This window comes from Polypterus senegalus, chromosome 17 (assembly GCF_016835505.1).
Source record: "Polypterus senegalus isolate Bchr_013 chromosome 17, ASM1683550v1, whole genome shotgun sequence".
NCBI lineage: Eukaryota > Metazoa > Chordata > Cladistia > Polypteriformes > Polypteridae > Polypterus > Polypterus senegalus.
This window is the reverse complement of record NC_053170.1, coordinates 21,544,506-21,570,252: the sequence shown is the minus strand read 5'-3', so window position 1 is coordinate 21,570,252 and position 25,747 is coordinate 21,544,506. Positions and strand designations below refer to the sequence as shown.

Genomic DNA, 25,747 nt, shown 5'->3' with positions numbered 1-25,747 from the left:
GCACGGCCAAATTCCACGCCCCCTCGGTCGGGGCAGCAGCCAATGCGGGTGCTTTTGGACCACGCCTCCTCCAATGAGTCGGCGGGGATCGGGGAGGCGGGTTTCCCAGCTGTCAAACTGAGCCCAATCAGGAGGCGGCGCTGTGGCCCGCGGCTTGGGCGGAATCCCCTGGTCAATGTAGCAATAAGAGTGAGTAACACACGTGGGCCATACACGGGCAAGAGATTCACAACAAATGCGCCTGAACAGACGGAGACAGGCGGACGAGGGCACAAGTGGTAGCCGGTCTCATCTGAGGGCTTGTCACGGTCGGTCTTTTGTTAACCCCCAGCGTGCCCAATTTTAGTAGCGCACAATATGCGTGCCACGACTTCAAGAAACATCGCCACCTTTACATACTGGCTGATCCGGGATTTAGGGGGACTCGGTATATCTAATCTAGAGTAATCCTTCTGAATCTTTCTAATCAGGCTGGCAATCTATTGTACATTCTCGAGAATTAGCACATGGTGAAGCAGTGGGAAAACCTTCCTTACCTAATTTACATCGATTATCTTTGAAAATCTCAAGGCACTAGCTATTTCGAAGTGAAAATGACGACCGTGTTTATGTTAACGCTCGATATCTGGTGATTTTGATGACCAGCTTCTCCGTCCATTCATCTATCCGACAATCAGTTCCAGGACAGAGCCGCGGTTCTCTTTCACTAGCACTGAACATTAACCAGCTCTGGCCCAGATATAAGTTTTTTTCGTGGCGATGTTGCCTAATATATAAAATAAAAATAGCGTTTTCACTAGAAAGAAAGAAACATCTTACTGTATGTTCTTAAAGAAAGAATCACCGCCACTGTTTTGAAATAACGGTTTTTAATGAATGAAAATGAATAAGGCATGATGCATACAGATCAGTCTGAAAAGTGGGACCAAATAAATTTAATCAGTAAAATAAAAATAGATTGATAGTATTTTTTATATTACATAAAACGTAAATTAATCTGTAGTTCTCCAGATTCTGACATCTCTGAAATAGCAAGAGGCTGCGGTTTTTGTCCACTTTTCTGTCCTCTTAGAATGGCGCGCACAAACGTTGAATTCTCGAATCGACTTTTTTTGGACGCATCGGGTGACCCGCAATTGCCAATTCTTTTTAAAACTTTTTTTTTTTCTTCCCCCTCCCCGTTCCCCTTATATAGGTCTTCACCGCGGTGCAAAACAACGTTTGAACTTGGAAGTGCGATAGTTGCAAATCCAGACTGGGCACCCTTCCCGCTGCCCCCTGCTAGCGAAACTAATTGGCAGATATTGGGCAACTGGGACCTGGCTGCCGTCTTGGATTTGCTGGCACTCCACCCCCCACCACCAGCACCACCCGCCCCCTCCTGCATTCTCACAGCAGCCAAATTGGTTTCGGTGTGGACTTTTATGGCATGCAATTTCATTGCAAGGACGACATTTGATCTGATCGGTTCGCTGCTAATCCGTCTAGGTAAAGTCGAGAGTTTTTTTTTTCGGAGTATTTAGGGGATGCTTTTTTTTATTCCTGAAGAACCTGTTTTGTGTGCGGGAGTGAGTCCTACCCGCGTCACCCAATGATCTGCGCGTGTAGTAAATACTATCAGCTAACACGTCATTTACATACAACAGCAAAGCACGGACCAGAAAGAGAGATAGCAGGGCTGAAATAAATATACCCAAGCGTGACGCCTCTTCGCAGTCAGAATTGGGGAGAAGGCGGGAGGGAGAGGCGCAGCAAAGCCGTACCATTCCTGAGATCGTCTGGAATTCTGCCACTTATAAATGATTCATGCGACCTGATTTTTTTTTTTTAAAGAGAGTAATTGTGTTCTCTGTGGGGTGTCATCAATTTCTAGCAGGTTTCAAATCAGTCAAAAGAAGAAGACTGATTTTATAAGTGGAAAATTGGAAGCAGCTCCAAGTCTCCGGCTTTTGACTAGCTTTCTGTCACTGATCGGGAGGCTATATTTCGGATTCTGGGTTTTCTACTGCTTTGGACTATCGAGCCGCCCTTTCGATTATCATCTGTTGCTACACCGGCATTGTACAAAAAAAGTGCGTGCGTACAATAGACTGTCGCGATGCCTTTGTGCTCCTCTTCTTAGATGTCTCGGAACAATGGATTGGCGAACCTCTTTTTTGATTTGTTCTCATGTGGGAGATTTTTATTTCTTTTTCGTCTTAAGATCTGAACGCGACGTGATCAGGTGGTGTGGTACCTGTCTGCTTTAAGACGTTTTGGTGATTCTTCCCCTCTCACTGCTTATTATTCAAGCCCCGGCATTCGGAATTTTATCAGCTTTAAAGGGAGACCAAGTCACTGAGTGGCAGACAGACGAGCAGAAAGACACACGGATACGGCGTAAGAAGCCACAGTTAAGCGTGCGATTGGAAGTGGCACCAGGGGGAGAAAAAAAGTGCCATTCCACAGTGAAAAGAGCGCGATGGAAGAGGGAGACACGCTGGGACTGGAGGCGCATCAGGTTGACATCGATCCGGATTTCGAGCCCCAGAGCCGGCCGCGCTCCTGCACCTGGCCGCTTCCTCGTCCCGACGATTTCTCCGGCGGCGAGGAGAAAAATGCCGTGGCCTCCTCGGGAAGGAAGGAATCTGGCCACCCGGGAGAGGCGCATGCCCGCGGATTGGAAATGAACGGCGGAGGTGAACACAAGCGGCTAGCCGGCGCCCTGCCATCTCCAGCTGCCGGAGCATCGCTCGATGTGGTGGGACAGCTCCGCAAAGCCAAGTCCTCCCGGCGCAACGCGTGGGGCAACCAGTCGTACGCGGACCTCATCACCCGAGCCATCGAGAGCACCCCAGACAAGCGGCTCACCCTGTCGCAGATTTACGACTGGATGGTTCGTTACGTCCCATATTTCAAAGACAAAGGCGACAGCAACAGCTCCGCGGGCTGGAAGGTAGGCTGGCGGCTTTTCTTGTGCCAAAATTAGTCGGGAATTTGGAGCATTGAACTTGCTAGCGAGCCGAGCGATTGCAAAATCTCTGGCGTGCCAACACGCCCATTTAGAGCAGAAAGGCGCCCTTCGAGCGTGGACATCGCCGTGGCTTTTAGCATCTGGAATGCCGGTCTCGCACGCGATGTGCTTGGAGATCGCAAGCGCACTGGGTTTGCAGTGTCGCCCAGTGAGCTACACTGGGAACGCGTGCAGCTCATTGATTTTCACTGAAAATGCCGGGTTTTAACCCATCGCTTGCCGCGCTGCTGCAGCTCTGCGCCTCTCGCGGCGCGCAAGGTGGCTTCAGTTGCAGACGTCGGTGACAGTCCGCGGCAAGGTCAGCCGGGTGATGGCTCGCCTGGGGTCTGAAGTCACCGTGTGTCTGAGGAAAGAAGCTCTCCCTGCTGCTGGTTGTGGCGTCGGATTGAGCTGCCCTGCACACTGGAGGGCTACGCTAGCGTGTGTTTGAAGCGTTACTCGGTTGACAACACCTTCCCCCATACGCTCTTTAAAATATGGCATTTTGTGGGGTCTCACCTTAGAAGCAGGCGAGAATGGATTTGGTGTGTGACCCGGCACGGAGGCGCGCTCGGAGCCGCTCGCTGGCTTTCCCTTACCTTGATTAACCCGGGCCGACTGAGCGCAGCCTGCAGTGGTGTGGGCTGGGGGGCGGAGGGGACTTCGAGTGCAGGGTCTCCACTCCGAGTACTACTACTGCTACAACTGAGAGCAAGAAACGGAAAGACACACACACACAGGAGGGATACGTTTACAAATCTGAAAAGACCCGCAATAGAGGACAAGAAGCATTGTTACTGTGCAGACAGTGCAGCGAGGGGCTTCATCTTAACTGTGCTTACCAGTTACAGCGGCCTTCTATTGAGCATTCAGTATCTATCTATCTATCTATCTATCTAGTGAACACTTCTATAAAGTGCTCCTAAATTCAGTAAATGTATTTACAGTTGAGAGCTGATCATTTGATTTTCTTTCACTGTATGCAATAGAAATGACCAGTGTCTGCAATAGAACTCTTCTGCTTGTAGCTGCCTTTTACACTATACAGTATTTAGGCATTCTGTATTGTGCATGTTCTTTCTCTTTTCAGGTGATCAATTGCAGTATGTCGGTAGTGAATCCACTTAGATTTGTCATCTAAAATCATTGCTAAATCTGTATGGGAGATGATAATGTTGTTGCATTTTAAATGATTTCTATAGTTGTTTTTATATAAATTAAAATAAAAAATATAGAGATCTTCTCTTTGCAAGAAAAGATACAAGTATTCTCTGACCTGCCATTGTGGAGAAACGTTTCTATTTGTTTATTCTTCATTTTTATGGAGATGCTCTGTGTCGTCCTGGATTTATTATTACATGTTGGATAATACTACAGCACATTATACTCTCTGAAGTGGAGTGCATTGTGAGGCAGATAAAGGGTGTGATCAGGCAGTGTTACAGTTTGTAACTTATTAAGATGTGCTTATTACCATTGAGGGTGGCACTCTGGTTAGCAGAAATTTGGGGGCATTGCACTCAGCTCATCTACAGGCCACAATGTGCATATAGTTTTCAAGATCTATCTATCTATCTATCTATCTATCTATCTATCTATCTATCTATCTATCTATCTATCTATCTATCTATCTATCTATCTATCTATCAGTGTGTTTAAGTGATTAAAGTTTTATATTGAAGTCTTGAGGCTGTGTGTTCCAGTCCTGCCCATCCACTATAACGAGTAGTAATTGCCTGCCTGCCTGTCTGTCTGTCTGTTATGTAGTGCATTTAGCACACACCCCCTCCCCCACCACACACTGTTATATAGCGCCTTTCCTATCACATTTCACTCTCCAGTACACTGCTGACTGGCCAGCTGTCTTCTCCCATTCATTTTGAAGCCCTCGTCTGTCTTTCACTTGAAAGTCACTCATATTGAGCCTGGCACTGTTTCACTGTCTCTTTTTTTTTCAGCGCTTCAGGGGCTCCGTGAATGTGATCAATTTGCAGCTTTTTGTTTATATATATATACACATATATATATATACTGTATATATATAAAACTAAAAGGTCAGACATTTGCAGCGCTCTCGTACTTGATAGAGGCACCCAGGCTCATTTACTTGCAATTAGTTGGTGGGCATCCAGGGTCACCGCCAGTCACACCTGCCCGTTAAGAATTTCAAGATGTGCATTGAAGTGGGTCGTTCAGCTACGGTGTGGTCAGTTAAGCCCCCAGGTGTCAGCCATTGGCCGTCTGGCTGTTCCTCTCGTCACGCCGTCCACTCCTTCGGAGACCCTCCATGTGCCACAGCTGTGCTGGGAGTGAAAAGTCACAGGAGGAGGTCTGACATTTTGGCTTTGGTTGCTATTGGGGACACTAGTGCTGGTGATTGCATTCTTGATGGTAGATTTCTAAATCAGGTGAGCTTCTCAAATTACATTTCTTTCCCTGGGAGAAGGGGCTCGGTGAATTCTTTTAATTATGCTGGGTGGGCATGTGTGAGGGAACGAGATTTTATTTCATTTTTTTTTTAGAGTATTTTCTTGTTTGTCCTCTCTGTATGCTAAGTGTATTTGTCATTTTCTTAATAGTTAGTGATTAGTAAGAAGAGGCTGGAATGGCTGGTGGTCTCACCTGAGATGCTCTCTTGTCGGGGGCAGGTCCGATGTGAGTCCCCCCCACACAGGAGGTGTGTTCTTTGGCCGGCCTGTGAGTTCCCGAGTCAAGGAGGGGGTTAAACAGAATTCAGGGCAGCTGAGGACACCCTGGCACGCAGCTGATTTGGGGTCTGGCGCTGTTTAATGGTAATGCTGTAATAGGAAGCACATCGGATTTTTTGGGTCGCTTTCAAAGTGCACAGAGCAGCAGACACATGTGAAGCGCAGAGTTATCAGAACCAGGTGCGGGGCTTTGGCACGCCGTCTCACCCGAGGAGAGAGCGGTTTGAAGTGGGCTCAGATGTCGGGCAGGACATGTCAGTCTGACTCTCAAGAGGCTGCAGCCTTGGGGGGTCGAAGCAATCTGAGTGTTTGAGTGCCGTCTGTAAAATGTGGATCGCTGTGTATGTGGGAGTGTATATATATATGTGTGTGTGTGTGTGTGATATTAGGAGCAGAGCAGGGAGGGCGGCTGGGGCGTCAGGTCCACGTGCAGAGCATGGAGGGGCCGCCGGCCTCTAAACCTCAGCAAGCTCCGAGGGTGCCTGTGGTGTTGTCAATGAAGAGCTCAACATTGCCCTCTTAGCCTGTGCCAGGCTCTCTTTCTTGGCACCTTCTCTAACATTGACTGTGGCCGCCTAGTGGCCAAGGCGCTGGCCTTCATTCCGTACCACCAGACCAGTTCACCTGCCAGGGTCCCAGCTGTAATAACATGAAATAATTCCACATTTAAATCAGATCAGGCAATGCAGCCCCTCTAGTGGCCAAGCTACTGACCTACAGTTTGTACCACTGGGCCTGTTCAACTTCCAGAGCCCCAGCTGGATCAATATGAAGTAAATATGCAATGCGTTCAATTCAGGCAGTGGGGCCCCCTAGTGGCCAAGACAAGGGCCATAAACCACAAGGTTACTGGAGTAGTCTGTACCACCTCACTAAAATGAAATAATTCTACATTGGATGCAAAAAGAGACTGTGTTGCCCCCTAGTGGCTGTGATACTGGGCTATAATGATAATAAAGTAGTCAGTCAGTCATTGTCCAACCCGCTATATCCTAACACAGGGTCACGGGGGTCTGCTGGAGCCAATCCTAGCCAGCACAGGGCGCAAGACAGGAGCAAACCCTGGGCAGGGTGCCAGTCAATCGCAGGGCATGCATACACACCAAGCACACACTAGGGACAATTTAGGATCGCCAATGCACCTAACCTGCATGTCTTTGGACTGAGGGAGGAAACCCACGCATACACGGGAAGAACATGCAAACTCCACGCAAGGAGGACCCAGGAAGCGTACCCAGGTCTCCTTACTGCGAGGCAGCAGTACTACCACTGCTCCACCATGCCACCCAAGCATAAAGTCATTACATAATAAAGAAACATGATATTGCCAAAAGGAGACATTGTTCAAGGAATCATGGTTAGAATTGTATTATTTGATAATAAAGTAATATATGCTATTTATATTGTGCCATGAAACCGTGGGGCTACTGGAACAATCGGTACCACCTGAACAGTTCCCCTGCCCGTCCTTCAACTATAATGATATGCAATAATTATACATTTCATACAAATCAGACAGTGGGGCCCTCTAGTGGCCAAGACATGGGCTATAAACCACAAGGTTACTGGACCAGTCCGTACCACCTCACTAAAATGAAATAATTCTACATTAGATGCAGAAACAGGCTGTGGAGCCCCTTAGAAGCCAAGGTACTGGGTTTCTGGATCAGATCAGTCAGTACCACCAGACAGTTTACCTGGTAGTGCCCAGCTGGGATAAAATGAAATAATTCTACATTAGAATAAGATCAGGCAGTGTAGCCTTCCACAAGTGGCCAAGGTACTGGCCTACAGTTTGTACCAGCGGTTTGTACCTAGTTACCGTGATGTTGGCCTATAATGATAATAGAATAATGCATTTTATTTAAATTGTGCCTCTCCCATGACACCATGGGGCTACTAGAACAATTGGTACCACCAGACCAGTTCCCCTGCCCGTCCTTCAACTATAATGATATGCAATAATTGTACATTTCAAACAATCAGGCAGCGGAGCCCCCTAGTGGCCAAGACATGGGCTATAAACCACAGGGTTAGGGCGGAGTGGTGGCTCTGAGGCTAAGGATCTGTGCTGGTATCCCCAAGGTTGCCGGTTCGAATCCCCGTCACTGCCAAAAGAGATCCTACTCTGCTGGGCCCTTAAGCAAGGCCCTTAACCTTCAATTGCTCCAGGGATGCTGTACAATGGCTGACCCTGTGCTCTGACCCCTATGTGAAAACTAACAAATTCCTAATACAAGAAATTGTATAAGGTGAAATAAAGAACAAATACAAAAAGGTTACTGGCCCAGTTCATACCACAGCACTCTGTCTCTGCCAGTCCTCCAACATTTCTCATTGCACATTTTATACAAATGGGTGATGGACACGTGCCTCCTCCTGGCCCCACAGTGGTCCTGAACTGAGTTAAGTGGGTTTGCAAAATGAGGTGGGTTAAGGGGTACTGTAGTGGAGCGACGGGGAGTGCACCTGCCACTAAGTCACTAGTGTGATCTCACTGTGTCACCTTGGTTGGGCGGGTCACTGCATGTTGTTTTGATCACATAATACCAAAAAGTGCGCCAGGGCTGAAGTGGGGGGTCTGATTAGGTGGCTGCTTCTTCTTTTCCTTGGCTGACTGCAAGCGTTGACTTCATTTTGGTCTCAATTTTCAAAGCCCATTGGTGGACCGTGACGGATACAGAGATGGCGTGAGAAAGAAAGCGAGAAACCCCTGACGTAAGGAATGTGACAAACGAGAGGAGACCACTCAGTCCAGTCCATCCAGCCTGTTTGTTTAAGCTCATAGCTAAGCCATCCCCATACCTCCTCACCCTTCTTGAAGGTTCTCAGGATTTCTGCTTCAACTCCATGGCTCAGTAGTTTGTTCCAGATGCCCCCCACTCAGTGCTTCCTGCACCTTCACTCCTAAACTTAAAACTGGTGTCGTCCAGTACGACATTGACTATTAACTTGAACGAATTCTGTTGGTTCAACAACCCGCCGGCCCCCCTCTCGTCAAGTACTCCATAATGACAGCCCACTCCCCATCGGCTGTGTTAGTGACCTGGGCCCCTCACAGTCCTCACCGCTTGCCGTCTTTCTTCAGTCTGACCTTTATCTTTTTCTTTTTTTTCAACAAGCCATATCCAGGTCACAACCCAGAAACCACCATAAGTACTGGGATTAGACGGCTCATGCCCACTCTAATCCGTGGCTTTGGTTGGGTTCTCTTTTTCTTTCTTTTTTCTTCTTTTATCCTCCATTAAACGTGATGGTTTCTTAAAGGAATAAAGAAAGAAAGAGAAATAAATGCATCACGACACCCCTTAGACTCCACTTTTATATAGCACATTGCCCTAAATTGGGGTCCTGAGGTGCTTCTCATTGTGTGGTGGGTGCGGCAACACACTGTATCAGTGCAGGCTCCCACCCTCATAAAGGCGCATTTCACATCCGGGAGACTCAAAGCACTAGGCACCAGAAGAGTTACGGGCGTTAAACAGACCCTGCGCTCTGACCCCCAAAACTCACGCGAGAAGACACTTGAACACATTAGACACATTAATACAGTGTGCCAAATATAAAGAAAAGGACAAACAAAACTTGCAATTTCAACCATATACTGGATTTGTTTCGGTATTCAACAGTTTATTAGTGTTAAAATAACAAGAACAATAAAAAAAACAATAGTCAACAATACAATAAAAGAAACAATCAAAAGAAGACACACACACACACACACACACACACTCACTCACACCAGGGACAGTGAAGCAAAACTAACCCACCACACCTACATGTCATTGGACTGTAGGAGGAAACCGGAGCACCCGAGGACACCCAAGATAACAGTCCGAAAGTCAAACTAATGTGTCAGGATTCAGGCAGACACCGGAGAAGATCAGAAGATAACAAAAAGAGCAAATAAAGACAGTGCATGGCATCACGAGAAGGAAGGGCTGCTCAACCACCAGGCCAGAAACAGGGGAGACTCAACCAAGAAATCAACATCTTTGTGTTTGTGGTCACTGCTCACCCAGTTTCCTTACCAGGTCCTCACTACTGGAGGTGGAGGATGCCATTAGGCCTTGCTTTATGAAGATATAAAAAAAAATGGTCACTGTATAATTTAAGAAATGGACACTCCATGAAGATGTAAAAAGCTACGACGTTATGAAGACAGAAGTCATGGATGCTTTATGAAGACATAAAAAATGGTCACTGTATGACAAGAAGTGGACACTCCATTAAAATATTAAAAATGGCCTCCTTATGAAAATGTAAGAAATGGACACTTCATGAAGGTTTAAAACAGTCACCTTATGAAGATGCAGAAAGTGAACACTTCTTAAAGATTTAAAGGAAATGGTCACTTTATTTAGATGTAAGAGATGGACACTTGAGTTCAATATTAAAAATGGTCACTGTATGACGATATGAGAAATGGAGGCTCCATGAAAATGTTAAAAATTGCCACCTTATGAAAATATAGGAAATGGACACTCCATGAAGATACAAAAAGAAAAGTCTGGTCAGTTTATGAAGATCTAAAGAGTGGAGGCTTCATGAAGATATAAAAGGTTCTTACCTCATGAAAATGAAGATATTTAAAAATGGCCACCATATGAAGATGTAAGAAGTGGACTCCATATAAAGATATCTAAATGACCTCCTAATGGAGATATTAAAAATGGTCACAATATGAAGATGTCAGAAATGGATGTTTCATGAAGATATTAAAGCAGTGGCTGCTAGGAAATGATGATAAAGATCTAAACAGCGGTCACCTTATAAAGACCCACAAGATGTTTCCCTTCCTGAGACCCCAGACTTCCCTGCCTTGCTCCTTGCATTTCACACACGGATCCCCCACCAATATCATCCATTAACATGTGGTGGAGTCTGCCACAGACGCTAAGTGTCACCACACTGGTGGGCTTCACTACATGTAATGCTGGAGTAAATTGAGCAGGAAGCCCACCAATCCAGTTTTCAAGCCCACTCATCCCAATGCCTAGTCCTAAGGAGTTGGTGTCTCTTCCAGCAGGAATCAAACTGTAGTGGGACCCACAGACCCTCATAAAGTGATGTTTACGGTCACCAGTCGGTGTCATCTGCCTGCCTGCCTCAGGGTTGTTTGCAGGCTGCCCGAGTGCACGGCTGGCACTTGAACTGAGACCCTGCAGCACTATACCCCTCTGATAGCCACAGGACCACCACAAGCCGATCAGGTTTGTACTTCACAGACGGTGATGGAAGGGAAAGCAAATGTGAGGACTGAGCAAAAATAAAACGAAAAAGGTTTGCCGGCCCATTACAGACAGTGGGAGTAGTGGGCCCAGGCTGCCTGGCACGCCTGCTCTGCTTAGCACCATCCCCAGTGCACTTTGTCAGAAGCCGACGAGAGGGGAAGAATCTTAGTGTCTCACAAAATGGCTATTTTTAGGTAAGCGGCTTTTCGATGCTATTTGTGCGGTGGATTGTCACTTTGTGACCTTTCTCAAAGCCGCCTATCACTTTAAGCAGTTATCTCCATTTGAAAAGTGTGAAGCGGCACTCTTACGAAAATGAAAGGGGACGACCCGTAAGAGCGTCAGGCCGCCGCCTCCTCCTCCTGCTCCTCATTCTGCCAATGTCCCACATTCTCTCCACATTCTGGTCGGACTGGTTGCACCGTGAAGACTTTTTGACCAGTGCTTACGTACACCTGCGCAAATATTTTGGCTCATCGTGATAGAAGCTACCTCAAACGGCACCACCCTGTCTGAGATTGTTGAAATAATGGAAAGAAGAAGAAGAAAATAACAAAACAAAAGAGAATTCCTCTGGCAGGTCACACCTCTGCTTGTCTCGCTGTGCCCTGCTCGTGTCACGCGTCCGCCACGGCGCCTGCCTTTGTGTCGCTGCAGCGGTTGGCACTGCCACCTTATGGCTCCAGGGAATTAAGTTGAGATGCATGCCTGCCTTTTCATAAACTCTTCCTCACTCTTCTTCACACTTCTCACACTAAATGTGCCATGCTTGTAACCCTGAAAGGAATGAGTAGGTCAAGAAAATGGATGGAGGTGTTGTACTGCACGTGCACAGCGTTTCAAATAGGGTGCACGATGAAAGGCACTATATAAAACGGAGTTTTTATAACTGATACGTGCATTTAATTCAATGAATATATGCAAGTGATGATAAATCCAAGTTTGTTTAAAGCAGAACTCACCTATAACCTGTACGAGTTTGACTTTAATTAAATGTTTATTTTGCGTTGTCAGCTGCAGGGCACAACAGGTCCACAGTGTGCCGTCTGACTAAAATCAGTGACCCTGTAACTCGCCTGTAAAGTGAAGCCCACCCAATCTGAACCTGAAGAACGGCCAGCGCATACAGTTTGACGTCATCATGTCACGTTACGCGACTTTTCTGGCAATCTCCAGTCATTTCCATAATCTTTGTCAGTGGGAGGCACTCGTGTTGCACTCCCCTGAAGAAAATCGTGGGGTCTGACATACCCCACTAGTCCACGACTCGGTCTGACGAAATCAAACAGAGCAGAAGCTCGTCGGCCTGATGTCTCGTGTCTTATGTACCACCATGGAATGGAAAAGAGAATAATAGAAGGGGCTGCGGTGGGCTGGCGCCCTGCCCGGGGTTTGTTTCTTGCCTTGCGCCCTGTGTTGGCTGGGATTGGCTTCAGCAGACCCCCATGATCCAGCTATTAGGATATAGCGGGTTGGATAATGGATGGATGGATGGATAATAGAAGGGGCAGAGATGACGGCTGGCTGAACCCACCATACCCGTTAACCGTTTGTTCAGCAGTGGCTCGGTAAGGCAGCTTGCTATTGGCTGTCATTCTTGGGTCATCTGCGATTGGCCCTGTTTATCACAGGGCAGCTGAAGAATATCCTAGCAGGCAATGGCCACGGGCCTGAACAACACCTAGACAGGGCGGCAGTCCATCACAGTGGGAACACACACACCAGGCGGCCCACCTAACTTGCATGTCATTGGCCTGTGGGAGAAAATCGGCCCACCGGCACAGGGAGAACATGCAAGCTCCACGCAGGGAGGACCAGGCACACAAACTCTAATCTCCTCTGCCACCGCTCCACCATGCAACTGATCTTGCCAGCCCCTCTGTTTACCTGACGCTTGAAAATTCACATGACAAGTGACCCGAGCTCAACTGCCTGATATTTTGGAAACAAACTGCTAAGCAGTGGCTGCCCTGATCCAAACTTTTCTCGTGTTCTCCTTTCCTCCCTCACTAGCCTGCAATCTTGCCAGGCGTGACAACTTTGTGGTGCGCCCCAATTGAGGCTGAAGACTCCTTTTGGGACGATGGCACCTTTTTGTGCGTGACACTTAATTCTGACCTTTCGCTGTCACCCTGCCATATTCACACACGTGACGCTTTGTTTTCCCTGTCATCCTCTAATGTCATAAATTCCTTCGTGAAGCCCTGTGACGTCACTGATTATGAAATTGAATATAATGGCGAGCCGATGCTCAGGTTTCACAGATCCGCCCCCAACCAAATCTCACATGTCTTGCTGAAAGACCACAAAGCTCCCTTCCCATTCCTCCTCCTTCCTCTCCTGTCCTCGTTTTGGGGGGTCACCACCACCATGTCTCCGTGAACAAAGCAATCCAGATTTGCCCCTCGAGCTCTGCTGTTCTTAAACCTCGGAGAAACGGAGGGGATTAGAGCCATCAATCTCACAGCCTCATTACCCGGCGCTGCGCCTTCTCCGTGACTCGCAGGGCTGGCCTCCTGGTGGCTCTGCACTCCCCTCCATCAACGGAATGCTTTGACGATTTCTTCTTTGGAAGCGTTTCAAAAGCCGAGTCTTGAGCAAGCTTTACAGTAGTCTGTGCCAAAAGGGTTCATTATTTAAAATATGAATTTTATCAGACAAATACTCAGAGGAAAATATTTTTATGCAAAAAAAAAAAAAAGAGAAAGTTCCACAGCCATGAGCTGGATAAGCCAGGTTAGAAAATGGATGGATGGACAGGTGAATGCAGCCCCCTGTATTTGGGATGTGGCGGGCATAGCCTGGCGCCATGTCCGGCTTGGCACATGGGTGGCCCAGAGCTGGTGCTGGTAGATTCTCATACGTTGGCTTACTTGATGAACTTCTTGGTGCATCACATTTACGGACCCCCTATGGGGGGGGCGGGGGCTTTAGCTCCTGATCTCAGGTGTGTATCCCCTGATCTTTAAGACAACCCCCCTCCACTCCCACCTATTTAATGCTTGATCCTCTATAGGATAGTCCTGGTTTGTCCTGTTTGGCAACCAAGAGTGTTAAAAACTTTAAGAGGCCCCCCTTGCCGCCCCCGCCACCCACTTTTGGATCTAAACTGTGGGAAAACTCCATGGCAGGAATTAGGGAGCTAGCTTAAAGCTAGTGACGCCACTGCTATATTGGCAATATAGAGTGCCTTCAGGAGGTCTTGAGAACCCCCTCACTTTTTCGTATCTCGTTCTCTGGCAGCTTTCTGCCCAAATCGCTGAAGTTCCTCTCATCATCCAGAATGACAAAGTGAACAGAGGATTTTTAGACATCATGGCAAATTTATTAAGAAAAAAACTGAAATATCCCACTGGCACAAGTACTCTGACTTTCCTCATCGTTTTGCTCTGGTGGTCATTCCAGTCCGGAATCTCCGTGGGTTTGAGGCAACAAGCTTCCCATGCCTGGATTTGGGAGTGTTCTGCCATTCTGCTCTGCAGACCCTCTTGAGCTCTGTCAGGTTGGATGAAGACAGTCAGTGGGTCTTGGACAGCTGTGTTTAGATCTCTCCCAAGACGTTCATTTGGGTACAATTCCAGGCTCTGGCTGGGGCCACTCAAGAACATTCCTAGAGTTGTTCCTAAGCCACCCCTGAGTGGTCTTTGCTTTGTCCCATTGGAAGGTGAACTTTCAGCCCTGTCGGAGGTCCATTCTGTTCTGAGTGGGTTTTCATTAAGGACTCTGCCTAGTCTTCTGGTCCCTGACCTTGATGCTGCTGATGCTTCTCCTCTGCACAACCCCTCAAGCTCAGGCTGTTAGGGTGACGGGGGGCTGTTGGTGGACAGCTATTCTCAGGTGTCTCCGTTGATCAGGTTCATCTCCAGGGTCTGGCTGGGCCACTCAAGAACATTCCCAGAGTTGTCCCTAAGCCACTCATGTGTTGTCTTTGCTTTGTTGTGTTGGATTGCTTTGTTGTGTTGGATGGTGACCCTTTGGTCCAGTCTGAGGTCCAGAACACTCTGAATGGGTTTTCATGGAGGACACTGCCTAGTCTCCTGGTCCCTGATGCTACTGTTCTTCTCTGCAGAGCCCCTCAAGCTCAGGCTGTTAGGATGACAGGTGGCTGATGGGGGGCCATTGGTGGACAGCTATTCTCCAGTGTCTCATTGATTGGGTTCAAGTCCGGGCTCTGGCTGGGCAACCTGAGAACAGTCCCAGAGTCGTCCCTAAGCCACCCCAAGTTATCTTTGCTTTGTCCCTTTGGAAGATGAACCTTCAGCCCAGTCGGAGGTCCAATCCACTCTGAGTGGGTTTTCATGAAGGACTCTGCCTAGTCTGATGGTCCCTGATGCTGCCATTCTCTGCTGCAGACCCCTCAAGCTCAGGCTGTTAGATTGACAGGGGGCTGTTGGTGGACACCTATTCTCAGGTGTCTCTGTTAATCGGGTTCATCTCCAGGCTCTGGCTGGGCAACCTGAGAACATTCCCAGAGTTGTCCTTAAGCCACTCCTGAGTAGTCTCTGCTTTGTCCCATTGGACGGTGACTCTTTGGCCCAGTCGGAGTGTTCTTCAGCAGGTTTTTATCTCTGTGCTTTGCTCTGTTCAGCTTTCCCTCTAGTCCGTCGAGCTGCCTCCACCATGCGTCACCATTTGAGTTGTACCGTACAGGTGGTGGCCCCTCCCGATGTGATGGTAATTTGGCTTTCATCCGACCAGAGAGTCCTGTTTCTCACAGTCTGTGTCCTTCAGGTGCCCTTTTGCAAACTCCAGGGTGGCCTCCTTGTATGTTTTACCGAGGAGAAGCTCCTGTCCAGCCACTCTGTCATGAAGCCCAGATCGATGGAGTGCCGCAGTAGTGCTTGTCCTTCTGGAAGTTTCTCCCATCTCCACAGGCGCTCTAGTGTCCATTGAGTTCTTGGTCACCTAGGGTTAGGTTTAGGTTTAGTGTAGGTTTAGGGTTAGGGTCAGGCTTTTCTCCCCTGTTTTCCCACTTTGGCTATGTGGTCAGCCTCTAGGTAGAGTCCTGGTCATTCTAAATGGTTTACATTTAGGAATTCTGGAGGGCACTGTGCTTTTGTGGTCACCTTGTTTTGTCACCTTCCCCAGCTGTGTGTGTGTGTGGGACACAATCCTCTCTCTGAGCTCTGCTGGAGGACCTCGTGGCTGGTGTTCCCTTCTAAGGACAGGTGTGTGTGTGTGTGCGCTTATCCTAATTGGTCCAGTCAACTGAGCTGACCACAGGCTGACCCCAAACAAGGCGCAGAAACATCTCAACGAGGAGCAACAGAGTGGGACGCGCCTGAGCCAAAGCACAGGGTCTTAGTCCTTAGGTTCAACTGGATATCTCAGTTTTTTATTTTTTAATAAATCTGCAAAAATGTCTCAAATCCTCTTTCCGCTTTGTCATTCTGGAGTGCTGAGTCTTGCTTGATGTCGGAAAAAAACAAAAGTGAAGGGGGTCTTAAGACTTTGTGAATTCAGAGTGTATTCTGCAAGGTGCTCCATTGTTGCTCTTGCGGTACAGGCTGCTGTATACAAGAAAACTGGATGGATGTCCCAACTCCCAATCTCATGCCCCTGTCCCTTTGGGCGCACAGTATTCCATGAGACAGTGGTACCTTTGGCTTATTTTGGGTTGGGGATGACTTGAGAGCGCCACCTGAAGGTCACACAGGATACTTTCTGGAGTTTTCTGAATGGTGCTCTCCAGTTGCTGCAAGGGTGTAAGGTGTTCTGCCAGACGGATTTATAGACTGATCAGCCATCTCCAAGTCCAGTGCCAGCCATCCATTGTGGATGCAAAGCATGGCATGAAATGGAGGTATCACCTCTGCACTGCATGTGAATTGACCAGACCAGTCGGATCCCCCCATTGTGTCTGCTGCCCCCCCACCCTTTTAGGTGCCAGCTGATTGGCCTGCTAGATGCTGCCACAGCATCAGCATCTCGATGAGCAGCCCCAGATTAGGCCTGTGTCCTCATCTGACCCGCCAGTCACTACAGCAGCAGCAGCAGCAGCAGCTGCCACACCAGCAGTGACCAGAGGTGACCTTTGGAGCCTGCAGATCCAGCACCTGCTTTTTTTAGAGCAGGAGTTCTGGAAAGGCTGGACAAATCTATCATCAGTTCTGTGCAATGAGGGTCAAGCTCAGCCTGAAACGGGACGGTCAATGTGAGCGGAGAGCTTGAGAGGAATGGGCAGGCGTCCTTCACGTGTGTTGATCAGCGTCATCAAGGGGTGAGGCAGTCACTCGTGTTCCTATGTTTTAGCAAAAGCAAGCATCTCAATGAAAGGAGAAAAAGAAAAAGCCAAGCTGAAAATGAAACTTCTTCTTGTTCCTTCGTGTCACCAGTGTGGTCGATTCTCTTCCAGACGACCGCAAACCTGCATTACATTTGGAGCAGAGTGCGCACATCCTTGGGAAGGCTTGCCAGAGGTTGGCAGATGTTTGTCAGAGTTGTGCAGATGTTGAGCAGCAGTGGTTAACCTCCAGCAGTGTCGAGACAAGTGCTGTCTGTTTGGCAGCCATCATGGCCGAGCTGCACGCTGGGTAACGGGACCGTCCCTCTCGTACGACCTCTTTAGATGAAACGCACACTTGGAAGGGGGAAATTTGATACTTCACAATTAAGGCAGCCCTGAAAGGAATATAAAATCCTTCTGGGCAGAAGTTCAGAACAATGTCTTAGCCACAGCTGGGCTGCTTATCAGAAATGTGTGTGGTTCTTAAAGCAGCACAGCTGGTCTCCATAATGTTTAAAATCCACATAAGGGAAGGAGCAGGCAAGGGCACAAAGACATAGATGTAGAGCAAGAGGGGGGCGCACAGCAGGGGGCGCTACTAGGAGTCTTAAGGTTGAGAAAGAACAGGAGCACGATGGTGTCAAAAAATAGGCAGGCATTGCCTTGGGTGTGCGTCTTAAGTCAGTAGAGGAGGACTGTCTTGGGGTACCGTCGTCCTGTGGAGAGTTCAGGACCAAAGCAGAAGCATCCTTCTGGGGTCATCTTGTTTATATGGGGCTCTGACTGGAACGTGTGGGCTCAGCTGCCTTCATTGGGTGTCTTCTCACTGCGGTGAATAAGAAAAGCACTCCCTCTTATATAGTGCCATATCTATCTATCTATCTATCTATCTATCTATCTATCTATCTATCTATCTATCTATCTATCTATCTATTGTATAGTGCCTTTCATATCTATCTATCTATCTATCTATCTATCTATCTATCTATCTATCTATTGTATAGTGCCTTTCATATCTATCTATCTATCTATCTATCTATCTATCTATCTATCTATCTATCTATCTATCTATCTGATTATATAGTTCCATTCCTATCTAGCAGAAGTAAGTTTACAGTTGTGAGTTTGTGAAGCTCTGAGTTTATTCTTGTACTAAGTGCACTGTGCCCTTGTGACATTCTTTTGAGTTAATAAAGTTAATGAAGCTATTAAGTTAATAAAGCTATTGTAATAATCATAACCTGCATGTCTTTTTCCATACAAACGACTGTAAACCTACTTTTGCCCACCCAGGGCAAAGAAAAGATTAACAATAGACCAAGATGATGTGCTGAGGCACCTCGAAGGCAAACCCCATTTAAATGATGGTACAGAAAGCAGCAGGACCCTTGAGGCCTTTCCAGACAGGACTTATATTATATGCCCTGACCCAAAGATGGCGATGCTGTCACTTAAGAGGAAGTCAGGCTGGAAGGGGTAGGGCCAGGAAACAGTGACCCGGAAGTCATCTGATCTGTAGAAGAGAAAGGGGGAGAAAGCAGCATTAGGCCACAGCCCCCACTCTGGACTCGGGATGGGATCACCGATAGATGAGCCCTCAAGTGTTTCCCAGGTGCACGTGTGTGACGATATATACAAGCTATTCACATAAATTTGCCAACGTAGACTGTATTGACATAAAATAGTGGGGCCTGAGACCCCCAGCCAAGGCTGCCTTCTTCTTCGTAGCCAATGCTGAAAGATGGCATTGAGTCAGATCAAAGGGGGCTTACGACGGATGTGCTGTACAATGTGCTATGATGCAGTTAAACCTTCCTATACTGTATTCATCTACAGGTGCACGTGTGTTAATATCTCCTGTATATTTATGAATGTATATTCTCTATGTTGTAATGGAGAACGCTACTGAGGTGACACTCTACCTGAGATTTATAAATAAATGGGCCAATGAAGGACCACATTTAGTGCCCAGAGTAGAGCGCAGTGCTCCCCAGGCCTCTCTGGGCCCACCTAAACAGATATTGATCCATTGGGGTCTGCCTGCTCAGAGTCTCCTCGATTTTCCTAGCTAAGCAGAACCAAAGGACCCCCAGGTGTGCCCTCCAAAATATTTTGTCTTTCTGTCTCTCTGGCCTTCGTGAACCCCGCCACTTGAGCCCTTGGCCCTAATCCGTCTCTCCCAGTTTTCCAGGTTTTCCAGTTCAATCCCCACCCTGTGTGGCTGAATTCACCTGCCTGCTCTCCACAGATTTTGATTGTGAGCGGCGCCCCACGTCACCGCCTGCTGCTGATTTAGGTTCTCACGGATGTGCCGACATGGCAGGAAACGTCTCATTGGCGCGCTGATTACAGCGTTCCTCTGTTGAGTTTATAGTTCTGGAAGTCGAGTTTATGTTGTGTAACCAAATCCGAGGCCTGTGAGCATAACGTGAAGGCCCAACTCGGCTCAGGCACAGTAGAGAGCTTCGGCACTTCAAGTGGCCTTATGCCTTTTGGACTTTAGATGCTTTATTTCCATGTGATATTTTTGATTGTTTTCATACAGTATGGTTTGATTAAAATCATCCAGGAATAATTAAAACATTGAAGCCGAATCAGTGACCCCTGAAGAGTGCTCTGAGTTTTTGTTAATCGTTGTTTTTTAGGATTTAGCAGTAAGTCACATCCGGCCACCATTTGGTAAAAGGTGCCAGTTTGTGAGCGAACCTGTTCACACCAGAAGGCCTCGGTCTGGGGGGTCTTACTTGATAAGCCCATCCAGCCGGGACACAATCCCAATGCTCTTTGGGGTTCTCTCTCACAAGAGCTGCTCACCGAACACAAGATGGAGTATCAAGCAGTGTTTTCACCGACCTCAAAGTCAAGTTGGGAGTCCGGTGCCAGGAAGGGACATTCTGTTTACAGTGACACCTCGAAGTCACAACATACAACAATCATGGATTAAAGGTCCAAACATCAGGCTCCGCCGGGAAGCCCCCAAGTCAAAGTCGACAGAGACAAATGCAGAAGCTGCTGTTCTGACACCACAAGGGAGTGAAAATGGCTGCAGTCAGGGGGACAGACGTGACACCCAACAGCCACGCTCATCACCTGACACCCAGCCTGACTTTCACCTCAGTTCAAAGCACCCAAAGGCGAGTGAAGAATCCAAAGGCTTCGAAAGTCAGAAGAACTTTTATGAAAATAAACACAGGCACGCCCTGCCCGGGGTTTGTTTCCTGCCTTGCGCCCTGTGTTGGCTGGGATTGGCTCCAGCAGACCCCCATGATGCTGTAGTTCAGATATAGCGGGTTGGATAATAGATGGATAAACACAGGGATACGCAGAGATCTTAGTTTGGATATCCATAACCTCAGACACAGGGACGTCAGAGATACGGAGCTTTAAACCATCACGAGGAGGACGTCAACTGACACGACTTCTGGTGCTCGGGCCTAGAAACGCCTTAATGACAGCAACATGGCGGCAACTCAACCAAAAGCAATATGCGTCGATATTCAGTAAGGATTGAACTTCACGCCACTAGATTTGTCATAATCGTCAAACCAGTGAATGCTAGAGGGGGCCTCCTTCAGCTGTTCCTTGGCGAATGTGCTGGTATGTTTTAGGGTCTTTGTCATGTTGAGCTCCCCTCTTCTGACAGATGATCCTCAAGTGCCCTGTGACTCTGAGGGGATTCCGTGACAATGACCTGCTGGGCAAAGCAGCCCCAGATCGTAACGTAATTCCTTATATATTCCAAGGGATGACTCAATGGGCGTGTTTAATGACAAGCCCCCCCCCCAGGCCTTGACCCCCTATAAAGACAAGAACCCCCCTCCAAATTAAAACCCTTGTAGGCTTCTATGACGAGCCCCCTTGTTATGCCAGCTCTGTTCAGCTCGGCTCGTTAGGACTTACACCCACCAGGTGGTCTCCACTCCTCCTTGGAGTGGTCCTTCACTGACCCTGTCACAATCGTCTCACATCCATATCTGAACACATCCAAATCTATTATGGGATATCATCTCCTGTTGAATTCTGCTCTATCCTTGTCATATTTCTATTGCACTATTGTATTGTATTGAGGATTACTTGTGTTCTGTTCTGCGTATTGTATTGACCTCCATTATTGGACACCCACCAACCTGGAAAGGGGTCTCTCTTTGAACTGCCTTTCCCAATTTTTTTCCCTACTAGAGTTTTCTTTTGGGAGCTTTTGTTTGTCTTCTTAGAGAGTCAAGGCTGGGGGGCTGTCAAAAGGCAGGGTCTGTTAAAGCCCATTGTGGCACTCCTTGTGTGATTTTGGGCTCTACAAGAGTAAATTGTATTGTATTGTATCTGACGGAGTATGCAGCACAAGTCCTGGTCCACACTTTGGTCTTGTCACATGTGGACTGCTGCAACTCTCCACTGCCCATGGGTCACCAAGCTGTGGCAGATGATTCGAAAAGTAGTGGCACGCAGGGGTCACCCCTCTTTTCCTATGTCTATGTCAGCTCCCTGTAGCAGCACACATATTGAGTCCAAATCCTTTTGCCCGTTGGGTGTGTACCTACAAATATGGAGACGTCTGATGAGATTCTGTGCTCCTTCTTGACCAGTCAGGTCTGCTAACGAATGTAGTGATGCCACCTCTGCGTAGTACCAATGCCTTGGGGAATGAGCTGCCCACCTCCTTTTGAAACGACTGACTCTCTCAATGCGTTTAAGAAGCGTTTCTCCTGTCTGGTGGATTTCACTCTACGGCTGTTAGGTTTTTGTTACCAGTCAATTGTAACTCGCTGATATTTTGTGCCGCACTCTTCACTTGGGACAATCAGTTTTGTCACCTTGTCCTGTAACACAGCAGTTGTATGTCGCTAAGCAGTTCTTGGGGGTATTTACTTTTTCACACAGCAAGTCATTTCTGGACCCCGGACTTGGTAACCCCCGGGTGATGTTACTAAACCCCCTTCAGAGTGCTGAGTGTTGTTTAAACAGTCCTCCGTACCCCGCGCTGGCACACATTCTTACAGATGGCGCACTTGGGTCCACAAACCGGCCGATGGCCACAAGGCTGGAGCGTCCCCCTGTTCTAGAGTTTGTCGTAAAATGCGCTTTATTGAGGGGGTATTTCGGGGAGCCAAGCCATACACGTTAGTAACATGGCTCGGCAGAGTGAAGGCGTCCCGGTTTGACCCGAGGAAGGGAACTGCAGATGCTCAGAGAATGAATGGCGCTCACAGCCTCTTATTGTTATTGTGGGTTTTTTTCTTCATTTTTTTTTTAAAAACCTTAATGGAATTACAGTAGTAGTACTAGCAGCAAGGCATGCCAAAATCAAAAAAAAAAAAGTGAAACTCTGCCAGGAAGGATTTCTTAACATAAAAGATTTTTCTCTACCCCCCCTCCCTTTTTTTATTTAAAAAGGCTTTTGTGTTCTGTGGCCAGCTTTCTTGGCAGAGAGGAGTGCAAACGGCGAGCTCGCATTTCAACGCGCTCTCGCTTCCCACTGCTCGATGCCATCCTCCCATTGTGTTGCCGGGCTGCAGACTCTGTTTGTGTGCCACGCTGCTTCAACTGATCCCCTGCCCCGCGAATGACCTCAGCGCAGCGCTCCGCCAGCGACGGCATTCCTTTGCACGCGATGCCGCACTTGGGGGGCTGCCCCACTTTCCACTGACCTCAATACCCTGGCCCTGGAACGGCGAGCGCCTTTCACTCCAAACCAACGGTGGCTCCGCCGGGAAGGAAAGGTGATCACGTTGGCAGCGTGCCCCCCCCACCCCCGACACTCTTTTCACTTTTTTTTTTTTGGACTACCTCACCGCCTTTCACTACACTCTGGAGATTCTCTCATTTTGGATGACTTGTGTCTCTGCCGGTGCCATTTGGATGGCGCGCGGAGCTCAGACGTGCGTGCCAAGAGCATATGGACTTCCTATAATCCGCTATGCTGTCCACGTCAGCTTGGCTCCTTCCGCCCCCAGGCAGCACCTCAAATCGTTGGGACTGGCGCACAGCAGACAAGTGGTGCCAGGGGAGGAGGTACCCGGGGCGGGGGTTATAGCCGAGCGGGTATCGCTGCAACTTTTACACATGAAGTTGGTAGTAGCAATTCGGACTTACTTTTAATGGCCACTCTGGCTGTCCCCAGGATACTACCAGTTAACCCTTTATGGTCATTAATAATTTCATTAAATAGTATTGGTCTCCTTAAACTCTCAGTGGAGGTTCAAAAAACACAAGCAATGTTACAAACAAGAAGAGACCATTCAGTCCATTGAGCTAATAGCTACGCTGTCTCAGTGTTTCAACCACCTTGATAAAAGGAAAAGTGTCTGTGTGTCTGTCTGTGTGGCCCTCTGGTCACTATGTCTCTGTTGGCCTATCACAGTTGGCCTAACACAAACATTAACACTGCTTTACCAATCTCACACCAAATCACATAAAACGGATGTATGCATTGCATTTTCATTCCAACAGATGGTGCATCACAAACATTAACATATCTTTTTCGAATCTCATTCCTAAATTGCATATAACAGGTGCAAGCCCTGTATTTTTCATTCCAACAGATCGTGCATCACAAGCATTGACACTGTTTTTACAAATCCCATACCAAATTGCATATAACAGATGTATGCATTGCATTTTTCATTCCAACAGATGGCGCATCACAAACATTGACATATCTTTTTCGAATCTCATTCCTAATTCGCATATATCAGGTGCATGCCATGCATTTTTAATTCCAACAGATGGCATACTAGAACCATTGACACATCTTTTACAAATCCCATTCCTAAATTGCACATAACAGATGCATGCATTGCATTTTACATTTTACAGATTGCACATCATATAATCATTAACGCTGCTTTTATGAATATCATACCAAATGGGATATAACGGAGCCATATGCATTGCAGTTTTCATTCCAACAGATCCCATACCAATGGCATCTAACAAAGACATTTGTATTGTATTAGTCATTCCAACAGATGGTGCATCACAAACATTTGTAATAATAATAATAATAATTCTTTTACATTTATGTAGTGCTTGTTTCACAACTCAAAGCACTTTTTGATAGATAGTGGGTGTGTAATGTGTAGCATCCACCCGGATGGTGCAACAGGTGGCCAGAATGACCAGGGCTTGGAGGGCAACTTAGCCAGGACATTGGGATACATCCTGCTCTTTAAGAGGGATATCCAGAGATCTTTAATGACCACAGAGAGTCCAAACCCTGATTTTACATCTCATCCGAAGGATGGCACCATTTTCATTGCACATTGTCCCAGTCATTGCACTGGGACATTGGGATCCCCATTCAGACCACAGGGTAAGCACCCCCAGCTGGCCTCACCAACACCTCTTCCAGCAGCAGAAACCCAAGCTTTTCCTCATTGGTCTCTCATCCAGGAACCTGCTTAACTTCAGGTGGATGACGTCCTCTGAAATGCATGTGGTATCGCCGTTGTAGTAATGCATGTTATTACTACAAGTCTTTGTAATGCGCCACCTGTTGGATTGACGAATACAATGCATTTTACTACTACATACATTCCAACAAATGGTGCACTGCACATGTTAACGCTGAGGTCTGTGTGGATTATTTTAATTTCAACCCGTCTTAGATGGGTAGCACAGCTCATTCCAGATATTTCTTAAAATCTGTCAAGGTTTGTGTTTGCAATCCACAAATCCACAATTTGTTCCGTGTTCCCACCACTCTTTGAGTAAAGAGGTCCTTCCTGACTTCAGTCCCAAACCCTTAATTTCCATTCGATATTGGGGTGGATGGATTAGTAGATGTGTGCCTCGTGATGAAGACTTATAGCACTTTATCAGTTCTTGTTCCATGGAGGTCTCCACATAGACTAGGAATGAATAGTGTGCGGTGAGTGGCAGCGTAACGTCATCCATCATTCAGCGCGCTAGAAACCAACTGTGGACGACCCGCCGACCCATCAAAGATCAGGTGGTCCCAGACGTCCTCTCCCACTCATGGCAAGCCAGTCTCACGTCAACATTCAGACTCCCCTGCACCTCTTTGGGATGTCTGGGCAGTGCCTCAGATTGGCAGGACTGGCACACAGCACACAAATGATGCCGGGGGGGTGTTGGGCCAGTTTGGCCATTCCCAGGACACAACCAGTTAACTCTTTATGGTCACGTATGATTTCCTTGAATAGTATCTGCAGTTTCTCTTCAAGATTTGAGATAACAGTAAGGAGTTGAAAGTGTGCTATCAGATCATAACCAGTAGTGTGGCACTGCGGCTGAATATACGTCACAGAGACGCTTAGCTAATGAGCCGCTCCTTCAACTTGATAAATAAAATGAGCACATTCAGAACATGGAGGGGGATAAGGATGGGTGGATGGATGAATTGTGAACGCCCTGGCAGCCTTCATGAAGACCCCTGAAGATCATCACAGTAACTACCTGACAGCTGATTTCATGTCATGATTAACTCATTAATTAGCTAAATAAGTCAGTTATATAACAGCAGGCAGTAGACCACCACGTATTATACTGAAGCCCACACATAATCCGTCCATCCCATTTCCAAACCCACGTATCCTGAACAGAGTCACAGGGAAGCTGGAGCCTCTCC

General features: G+C 47.5%; 1 protein-coding gene across 1 annotated transcript in view; it reads left to right on the top strand.

Moving 5' to 3' along the window:
• The first annotated feature begins 1,420 nt into the window (after window positions 1-1,420).
• LOC120517607 (forkhead box protein O6-like) overlaps window positions 1,421-25,747 on the top strand; it is a 125,858-nt gene continuing 101,531 nt past the window's right edge. Inside the window, 1 exon segment of the mRNA XM_039740016.1 lies at window positions 1,421-2,935. Within this exon segment, the coding sequence (XP_039595950.1) occupies window positions 2,462-2,935 (474 nt within the window). The 5' untranslated portion in view covers window positions 1,421-2,461.